We start from the raw sequence: 10,668 nt of genomic DNA, 5'->3' as shown, positions 1-10,668 counted from the left end.
GCAGAGAAATAGTTGAAATCTTTTGAGTTAATATTTCAATAGTTCTGGAAATATTGTAAATGATTAACATAATTTGAATGGGGCATGCCATAACTAGCAGCACTAAGATGCTTCTCAGCCTTGTTTTACTCAGTCATTCTAAAAAAGCCCCTGTAACTAGTATCTAGCAACTCACATTTTCTTTTATGCCCCCCATCCCTTTTTTTTTGAGTCCCATATTATATCTAATATAAGGATTCCTTTTATCACTTTGTGCTTTCTAACTTTGCTTGCTATCTCTTATTTTACTCTACTGTCTGTTCTCAAAATACTGCAGCACCTTCGATTCACATTAAAGCGTTTGCCCAATGCTAAATGCTAGAACGGCTGTTAATGTTGCCCTCTTCTGGACCACTTCTTTTCCACACGGAAAGCAGTTAAAAAGCAGTTTTGACCAAAAAAACCTGATCTCACGGACAGCATTAAGTAAGTCACGTTGCTTTTATTCGTTAGTTGTCAGTAGGAGCAGGGGGTTATTCTGGACAGCATCCTAACTTGGTGTTCATTTTGTCTCAGTGATGTAGCAATGTGTTTTAGGTGCCGTTGCCGTTCCACCTGATGGCACTGCGCACCCAGCAGTTCGGGGAGCAAGGATTTTCTCACCGCCACCCCGCTTCTCCGGGCACATCCCAGTGAGGGCAAAACCTCCATTCACCCCATCAGCGCAGCACACCCCAAAAAAGCCATTTCAGACATCGAGCAGCCCGGGCTAACCCTCTCCCCTCAGCCCTGGAGCCCTGCTCCGGCCGGAGGAGGCCGCTTCTTCCTGCCGGGGCGCATCCGGGGCGGAGGCAGCGACATGGCGGCCAAGCGGCGCGGCGTGCCCGGGGCCGGGGCCGGGGCCGGCCCGCCGGCGGCCAAGCGAGCCCGGGGCGAGGAGGGCGAGTTCACCGGTGTCCGCTTCAAGGCGCTGCTGCGGGACCCCAGCACCGCCGGGAAGGGTGAGGGGCCGGCCGGGGGGACCCCGCTGTGGGGCCGGGGGGGGGACCGCGAGGTGCAGGCGGGGGCTGGATGGAGCCGCCGTCCCCGGCTGCGACTGGCTGGAAGCCGCGGGGGGCGCCCCTCATGCGGAGCTCGCCGCTCTCTTGCAGGCCTGGAAACCTTCGTGTCCGTGGCGAAGGAGCTGCCGGCTGCCCAGCACTACGATGTGGTGGAGGGGTACGTCAAGATTTCCGTGGAATGCGCCGAAATTTTCAAGCTGCTGGATGGGGAGAGGAAGCCGGAAAGCGAAGTAAGTCGGCCGTGGGGTTTGTGTGCTAATGACTGACCAAACTGGGAGCAGAACTGCTGAAGAAATGCTCTGCAGCATGAATAACCCTGATAACACTTAGGTGTGTGGTTCCTGTATTTTTTCACTGGAAGTCACAGTGGCAGAAGCATTGGTCAAGTGGGAGATGGCCTTTCCAGTGCAAAGACATCCCTGTATTTAATGTGCAGCACAGCCAGTAGTCCAGCCAAAATTAACCTCTTACAGTTCTTTAAACGTCAGCAAGAGACCATAAATAAAATTAGGGGGTTAACAGAAACAATTACTCAATAATTAAAAATTGTCTGATAAACAGTTGTTACCATAACTAGACATTTCCCTGACACACCAATATGTCCAAGAAGCCGCTGATAAATTTGACATCATTTTTCTCATCTGAGTTTGACACAGGTTTTCTTCCTCAGAATATGATGAATAAACTAAAGAATTAAAAAGCTCTTTTCGCAGTGAGTACTGTGGCAGCATTATTAACTTAAGACTGCTTACAACATAAAATTTGATGCTCTTCACTTTAATCTCCACGCGTCGGTCTTTGCATTAGTTTGTCATTTCTGTCTGTGTAATGACAATTTGTGTAATGAGAACCATTGCCAATTAAATGCTTTCTTCAAGATCCTTTTACTAATGGAGGCTAATACTTGTAATGAATACGTTCCCCGTGCAGAGTGGGCTCTAGTTTCAGCCAGGAGTTGATTGCGAGGCTAGAGCAGTTCACATGGTTTCCTCCAGCAGATTTTATTGTGCACTTAGTAACAGTTTCCTCTTACAGCTTAGGTTCATCAGCCCTAGGTCTTGGCCTCCAGCTTAAATAGATCCATCCAGCCCGTGCTAAGATTTACGCTGCAGTCAGCTTTTGCCTTCCCAGAAGCTGCTGTTGTGCATACAGATAAATCATGCATGTGCACATAGGTCTCCATTTGTATGTGAGGAAGGACCCTTTTTTTTGCATTCAGTTTGTTTGTCCAGCGTTGTCCAGGCCTTCAGTCAGCATATATGGCATGGCCTTCCAACTGAGGTTGTCCTTTGAATTTCATTAGTTTAGCAGCTGTAAAAATAAGAGGAGTTGTCTGCCCCTCTGTTACTCTCTAGTCTTTCATATAGTGCCTGTAAATGGGCTTCCTTGAAGATACGCACTCTCAGAATTGATCCTTTAGAAAAGGAAGCGTTTGGGAGAGAACTCAGAAGTTAACTTCACCTTCATATTTGGAAGTTTTCCTCTTGTGGTAGGATTGCTCTTCTTTTTAAAGGCATTTTTTGCTGTTTGCTCAGCTAACAGTTTCAAGCCCTATCTGATATTGACAGGTATTATTATATTTATGTATTTTACAGATGATATTAATCTTTCAAGCTCTGGAAGCCATTTTGCTGAGGACAGCCAGTGACCTCTCCCATTTTTCTGTTGTGGGAATGAACATAGTCAAAAAGTTGATTCATACCTACATGAGATTGATCTATGCTGCATTGTATTCTGAAAATCACAGGTAAGTCTTCTCCATATTGTTGAGGAGAATCTCTCAGTTGCTCTGTATTGATCCCAAAGGGCTATCCGGGTCTTGCACATAAATACAAGAAACTGCAAAACTCAGCCTGACTTATTGCTAATGATCCACCGTTATTTAATGATTCTGTTCCACATTTTGTAAAATTATTGCACATGGAAGTCTTTGCAAGGTTTCCAGTTCATGGACATGACCATACTTCCTAGACCACTGAGCTGATCTCACTGCAACAACTTAACTGCACATACAATTCCAAATGCTTGTGGATAGGTATATTGTAAAATAGATTTTGAAACTGTGCAAGATTTGCACTTATTAATAAATTAAAGATTACAAATTCTGGAGAAATCTGTCTAGAACCTGCAAAGCGGAGACTGCAGATTTGTGATGGTATCCTTTTTTCAGTAACAAAACTGCCCATACCGAAAAGTTTTTGATGTTGTGTCAGTTGCTTTTTCATAATGTTCTTCACCATAAAATTACTTGGAATATGAGCACCGTAAAAGAATATGCTCTGCTTTTTCTGTGCTACCTCGTGGATGTGCAAAGGGGTTTTTATACTGGTAATATGTCTAGATAGGATCTCTGCTTTCATCATGTTGTTTTCTTACAGATAGGCCATGAGCGAAAAATATGGACAGACTCCAAAACTCTTACTGGGTATTGGCTATTCAGGTGATGGAGGTCTACACGCTTGTATTGATGACCGTGTCAATGTTCCCATTGAGATAAATTGCAGATTCCCACGGAATCTGGGAGTCCTTAATTTTTGGCACTTCCTTCCTTTTATCTTACTTTATGAGATGAATGTCCTCTCACTACAGCTTAATTTTTGGGAGGAATATAAATAGGCATTCATTTTTCCCTTCTTCCCTCTCCCCTCCTTTCCAGTTGCTATTATCACGGCCTAAACAATGGTTTTGATTATTTTAACTTCCCTTCTAATTTGTCAGGCAAATTTTCCCAGTGGTCAGTGAGCAAGAATCCAAACTGAGAGTAAATCTTGGGAGTTAGATCAATGTCAAGAACATGGCTCCTGTGCTGCATACTTAAGTGCAAGAAAACTGCCATCATTTAACTAGCACAAGAACAGAAAAAAAAACCTATAGTCTTTCTTTGGCCTATGCAATACATGTCATTATCTTTAGTATCAGTTGTAGCTCCTGTGGACCTGTTTGTAGCAGTAAAGCACATAAGCATTTTTGGACAGAGGTCTCAGTCTTCATGCCTGCTTCATGCTTGAAACTTCTGAAGGCTTGGGTGGATGTCAGAGGAGGAATGGGATAATTTATTTTGATTCAAAATCATCTTTTTTTACATTTTAATATCTTGGATTGGTGGTTTGCATAACTGTCATCCTGGAAATAACTTGCAGGTTGTCCTCTGTTTCGTTTTAGGATGAGCCGAGTGTGCCTTACCCTGTTGTCAGCAATGGTGGCTCAGGGGCCGGATTCAGCAAGGGACGTGTACAGCCACTTTGATTTCAATAACAAATTTCTGCCTGGATTAGTGAAGAAAAGAGATAAGAAGGTAAATTAAGCATCTGCCTGTGGGTGTGCCATGCTATGCCTTGGCTCCGTTAGTTTTCTTCTACCAAGTATTTAAAACTAAACTGTTGCCAAAGACTCTTTTGCCATATTTTCATCTGCAAGAACATGCCTCTTCCTTCCTGTCCTGTGTCAGGCTGAAATGCTTCTTGATTGTTTCTAATTGGCAGCAGAACTAATCTATGGGGCAGAAGCTTCCCATCTGCTTTTGTAGGAAAAACCCAGGGCATGTTTCTGAGTCTTTGCAGTTGTGGGAGAGCTGGCTTGCACCCCAAGGTATAGCTTCCTTCATTTTTCATCCCGTGCTGATCGTTTTCATCTTGTCAGGGTGCAGAGCTCTTCAGGATAACCTTCTTAACACTGCTTTGTAGTGTTTACTGCTTAACATCAAATTGCCTTGTCTGTCTCTAGTAAGCTCTGATGAAATATAAAAGGTATCGTTTCTGTGGGCTACCCTTTTCATGGCTAAAATAGAGTGAAAGTAATGGTAAACTTCTGAAAACTATTCAGTGATTGGTTTATGTGAAGAGTTAAGTCTTTTTTTCAATGCAAGGATTGCAGTTTGGTCCCACTGAAATAAATGGAGGTCTCCAGTTGTTTTAATGGGGAGAGGATTTTGCCCAGCACTTCTACTGTCAGAGTAATTGCATTTCAAAATATAACCAGGAGTTTAAAACAGTCTGTTGGTTGAAATCCCAAAGGAGGATACACGAGTGAGTAGAAGCAGTCACTCCTCTTTTTCCAAAAGGAACTTTATTTTTTGTTTCCTCTCTGTTTTGCTAAAAATAGACAGGTTGACCTGAACCAGTGCTTTAGAACAAAAACATTTATATTTCATTCCAAATATGTCTGTGTTAAATCCAGTTTTATTTTCAGCACTGATACCTTGTTTCTAGTTTTTAAAGATCCCTTGCAGAATAAATGTATATGTTTGTGTTTGGTTTGTGCAGTCTGGTGACAAAGGAGGTAAAGGTGGCTTCTGGGAGAAAGGGGGGGGTGGTTTGTTTTCTTTTGGGGGGGAGGAGATGAGGGAGTTGGTCTTCTACTTGATTGCTTTACATATAAACAATTTGGGAATGGCAGATTTCATGGCTTTTGACCTTACTGCAGAAGTTGGCTTTGGGTGTATCACCACCCCTTAAATTGAAATGCATGGATATAGTCTTTTGACCATGTCCTTGTTAGATACATGAGTAAGATACAAGGAAAAAAATTTCAAAATTGAAGATTTTATTCTTGCACAACTTTCATTGAAATGACTACATCACAACTGACTATCAGAGCTGAATTTTTAATACAAAAATACCAGGCCCAAAACTTACAGCAAAATATAATTTCTTTCTCTTTATTTCTTCTTTCAACCCTTTCTTGAGTCACTTCTGCCTTGTGTTTAACCTGGCCAGTATCTTGTTTCAGGCATTTTTTACATGCAACTTAGATTTTTTGGAACTTTCTGTATAAAATCAAGTAATATGCTCATATTCCAGGAAAAGCTTTCATTAGTTCCAGTGTGCCTGAATTTGTAGGTTGGTTGTTTTGTGTTTTTTTTTTTTTTCAGTCTGTCTCAGTTGCATGACCGAGCTAGCAACTGTGATAGCTGGGAAGCATGTGTAATGCTCTACCTCCCAAAGATGGCAGTGGGTGGCATGAGTCCCCCAAGATTAGCACTGCTTTGGAAGCTTATATAGTAAAAAAAATGGAGCAGTACTGCTGTGATTACCATTCTTGAGTATTTTTGTGTTCAAAAAATACTGCATGGCTGTACATAACCTATCTGTGAAAGTTGTTTAATTTATCTTTTTATAGTACTTACGATAATCAATTGTTACAGATTGTACACAACTGCAAAATTAATACTGCATACCAACAGTACCTTTTTTCTTCCTTTAAGGGAAGACCTGATGTCCGTATGGCCTACATTCAGTTTGCGCTCTCGTTTTTAATTGCTGGTGACAATGCAATCTTGATACAAGTGCTGGAATTAAAAGGTATTTCACAATTGCTTGCATTTATTTTAAGGTAGAGTCTTTTAAAAATTATAATAAATATGAGCTAATTCAAAATGTGAACCGGTTAAACAGCACTAATAAGATACAAAACATTTTTATTTTTGTTATCTGAAAAACTTCAAACTTCTTCAGTATTTAGTAAGTGCCTCTTTTACTTGAGAATAACATTTTGTATCTGAAAAAGCAGTGCAAAAATAGAAAGCCCTTGATGACGCATCTAAAAAAAGTAAATGTAATACAACTTTTGAGGCCAGAGAGTCAACAAGCAGAAAAAAGCTACATGGCCTCTAGACTTGCTCATAACACAGTAATACTGGATGTGTTTTATTATTAACTTTTTTTTGAAAAGCATTAAAGATGAAGTCTGCACGTACTTTAGTTTCCTTTCTGCCCTCATGCAGGCCAACACTTGCGTACTCTTAGACTGTTTTTTCTCAGTGTTTCATGAGACCTTTGTAACATCCTTTGCATCCTTTATGGAAGCATTACATGGGAGCCCAGTCCATGCCTCTTGGAGAAGAGGGCCAAACTGACCTGACAAGGATCCAGAAAGTCAAATCCTACATACACTTAATGAAAACTTGATCCCTTATGTGCTGAAGTTGAATGTAAAACTTATGTTGACTTCAGTGGTTTGAAAACTACTGCTGAAGTTTCTCAAGCACTAAATTGCTGCCTTTGGTGTGGTTATGAAGGAATTCAAACAGGACCTGGAAATACTTAAGAATACATGTATATAAATAAAAAAAAATCTGTTAGCTGGAATTCATTTCTTCCATGGTGAGGGAGTAAAACCAGGTCATAATTATTGACTTTTATTGTGCATGCTACGCTGTGAGCTGCTGATTTCCTTCAGTTGCTTGCAGTCGTTCAGTTCTTTGAGATTAGGGGATGGCAGTTTACAGTGTGCTGACCCAGTCAGCCCATCTGGCTTTCATTACCCTGTCTGGGACATTCAAGTTCTCTAAACTTGGAACGCACAGGTGAGCTGGAAGTTGATGTAGTTCTAGATGTAACCTGCAAACCTTTGAGACTCACCCAGTGAAACAATTGTGAGCCCATCAGTGGAAAGGAAGCCCATCATTAACTCAAGTTTAAATACTGCACAGCAGATTGGGACCTGAAATATATTTGAAGTTGGCAGGTGCTGTTGCGAAAGGCATTAATAACTGAGTTGGGAAATTAGCTAGTTACGCTGAAAGTAGGTTGGGCAGCATTACACATTTGTCACTGTAGTTATAGGTGCATCATCATTCTGAACTCTTACTGCAGCCTTTTGGTTTTCATTCTTAAAATAACGGCAAAGTAAATAGTATGACATTGAAGAGAAATGGGTATGAATTCCCTGAAGCATTTTTGTATGAAAATAGCTTTCACATCTTCACTTAACGTTTGAAATGTCGTCTTAGATTTCATTCCAGATATTCTTCGTTCTGGAATAAAGGAAGACAAAGTTTCTACTGTCAATCTTCTACTCTCCACACTGAAAACTAAGGTATGATATGTACTTGAAACATCTTTGCTTTTTGTTTTCTGTTTTCTTTGCTGCTGGAAACAATTTGCAGTAATTTCTTGTAAAATACACAGCTCTTCACTATGTTTGCACCATGCTGCTGCAAACTGCTGAAAGTTTGTCTGTGTCCATTGCTGATGCTACTTGTTGGAGGTTGATAGCTTGGCCATAATACTGTTTGAGGACTGAAGCTTGTTATGTCTTTCTGATGTCCTCTTTGAAAGTGAGTCATTGCGCAGCTAGTTAAGGATTTTGTGAAGTGTGTAGCTAATTTGCCATTATTTTGCGATAACTTATAACAAAGTTCTTTTTTTTTTCTAATTCTTTTCAGGTGGTTCAAAATAAAAATATCACCAAAACACAGAAGGTGCGTTTTTTTTACTGCAGAAGTGTTGAATCACATAGCTTCACTTTACCGATGGAATGGGATTACTGATGTCAGCTCTGGGGATTTCAAGGTCTGGTAGCTTGTTTCTTTGTCAGTTGTATTCCTTATCTTGCTTTTTTCTTCTTCTTCTTTGTTTAAGCCATGTTTTTTCAAATAGCTAACTGTGTTTAGGTAACTGGGAGTTCAAGAGGAGAGATCTGCTGGGGCTACTGAAAAAGAAACCCTGATTTTCTGCTGTTTCTCACTGCTCAAGGAGGAGGGTTTGTTTCCCCTCCCTGATTGCCGGAACTGCCATGCAGATCTGTTGACCAGGGTGAAATGGGGCTTTTCGGTATGAATATTGTATTTCATTGCCTGGACACGTCGATGTCTCTATAGGATAATATGCTAGAAGCAGTGTTCTTACGATGTGCCTCATTTCCATCCTACAGACCGATCTGATATGAGAGGTAAACTTCCAAGATGGTTGCCAGCCTTTTCAGCTTGCACAGTTTGAGAGGCTGGCAGGGTTTCTAAGGGTTGAGCTGTAGTTGATTCTGCTAGTCCACAAAATCACATTCCTAAAGTAATGTAAGAGATTAATGGAATCTGGGTTCAGGTTTTTTTTTCTGCTTTTTTATAGGTATGGGTATTTGGTTACTTCTTCCATTTTTGTACAGTGACTGTAAAGGCATTCATGCCCTACCTTCTTTCCCTGAAACACTGGCAAATTCAGTGCATTGTTAGCTATCCATCTTTCTTGTCCTATATTAAAGTTGTTCCATCTTCTGCCAAATTGGCCTACACTGCTTTACACTGAAGGCTTCAGTGACTTTTTTTTTGTATTTCTGAACTTTGTCATACTGAACCTGCCTGTAAGGTTGTAAGTTTGTAATTTTACATCTGAGTCTTCAAAATCCCAGTGTGGCCTTTCCCGAATTTACATAAGTTATATATCACTACTTTTCTGTAGCTTCCCTTTTCTCTGTCTCGTCTGTCTTCTTAACAGAAGTCCTAGGTCAGTAATGCCCTGCAGATAGCACATATTTACCTAAGCGTGAGGTTTGCTTTCCGTGAAACAACAAATACTGTAATATTTAATGTGTTTAATACTGAAACTTAGCTTGTTAATCTGAACCTAAATTGAAATTTCTTTTAGCATTTCTGTATAAAAGGAGCTCCATAAGACTTACAGAAGAGAGAAATTGAGGCAAGATTTTCTTCTGTGATACTGAAAATCATGTCTTTTTTTACTTCTTTTTGATTTTTATAGGTAACTAAAGGTTCTGAAGACGTGGGAAAGAGGATGGTACGAGAACTTGTTCATAATTTTTTGATGGACCTCTGCTGCTCTCTGAAACATGGCATAACCTTCTATGATCCAAGTCTTGGAACTTCTGGAAGGTAAGTCACCAGTGAGCTGAGATTGTATGTGTGCTTTGTGCTAGGAACAGGAAAGACCTCAGTAGTTTTCTTGTCTGCCCTTTGCAAGTTAACTTTGCTTAATATTACTTCTATCTCAGCAACTTGTGGCAGAAGAAAGAAATATATTGCTGGTTTTTGTTTTGCTTTTGTTTTTAACTTCCCAAGATGAAACTACCGTATCTCCTTATACGTCTGCCTACTGGAGTAGAGAGTGCTCAGCTATATTCACAGGGTTTTGGAGGCAATGGTTGTGTTTCTCTGAGCCATTTCAATGAATGAGTAGATACCAAGTCTGTTACTATAAGATGTGATTTTGGACCACAGGTTTGTGGCGTGAAAATAAAATACCAAAGCTGCAGTGTAAACCAGATGGTGGTAAAATATCTAGTCTAATTTACATATTGTAAAACCAGATGTGGTTTATTCTAGAACTTGGCAAAATGACACTGTTGATTTCAGTAACGCCAGAGTTTGGTCTGCAACACGTAACCTGGAAATACTGGTTTACTGTACTGTTTCCATTGGGTAACTGGTTAAAATATATGTACACTGATACTGTGATTAATGGGGAAAACAGTTTAGACTCTTGTAATTCTATGGAGGGACTACCATAGGATGCCTCTGCTTCCTCATGTTATCTAGGCAATGAAGGTAGTAGATTGTAGTAGCAGGCACTAATACTGAGTGGTGCTAGAGCAAGATTTTAGCTGGTATTAATCTGATATTCTCTTTGTTTAGGGACATACAGAAGAAAACAAAAAATATTAGTCTGATATTCTCTTTGTTTAGGGACATACAGAAGAAAAAAAGAGGGGAGGGGAGGAGAACTGAAAGAACATGGAATGCTTTCAAGTTTAATATTAAAGCTGTAATAGTACATTTTCAGCTTTGTGAAGTTTGGTTAGAGTGTTTCTGAAACATTGTGGTTTTAGTTAAAAGTAATTACTGTTTGTCATGAAAAAAATTGGAGGTAAATTTAGTTCTTACTTTTCTCAATATAAA

The 10,668-nt window shown here is 40.3% G+C and overlaps 1 protein-coding gene across 1 annotated transcript in view; it reads left to right on the top strand.

Annotated features, from left to right (window-relative positions):
- Positions 1–698: 698 nt before the first annotated feature.
- The window catches only part of URB1 (URB1 ribosome biogenesis homolog), a 49,092-nt gene continuing 39,122 nt past the window's right edge, over positions 699–10,668 (top strand). The window contains 9 exon segments of the mRNA XM_035545797.2: positions 699–980; positions 1,131–1,270; positions 2,636–2,787; positions 4,203–4,335; positions 6,244–6,340; positions 7,771–7,856; positions 8,206–8,247; positions 8,249–8,332; positions 9,515–9,645. Coding sequence (XP_035401690.1) covers positions 839–980; positions 1,131–1,270; positions 2,636–2,787; positions 4,203–4,335; positions 6,244–6,340; positions 7,771–7,856; positions 8,206–8,247; positions 8,249–8,332; positions 9,515–9,645 — 1,007 coding nt within the window. The 5' untranslated portion in view covers positions 699–838.

Source organism: Cygnus atratus, chromosome 1, assembly GCF_013377495.2.
Source record: "Cygnus atratus isolate AKBS03 ecotype Queensland, Australia chromosome 1, CAtr_DNAZoo_HiC_assembly, whole genome shotgun sequence".
In the NCBI taxonomy this organism is placed as follows: Eukaryota; Metazoa; Chordata; class Aves; order Anseriformes; family Anatidae; genus Cygnus; species Cygnus atratus.
Note: the sequence above shows the minus strand (reverse complement) of the source record. Positions and strands in the feature narration are given on the sequence as shown.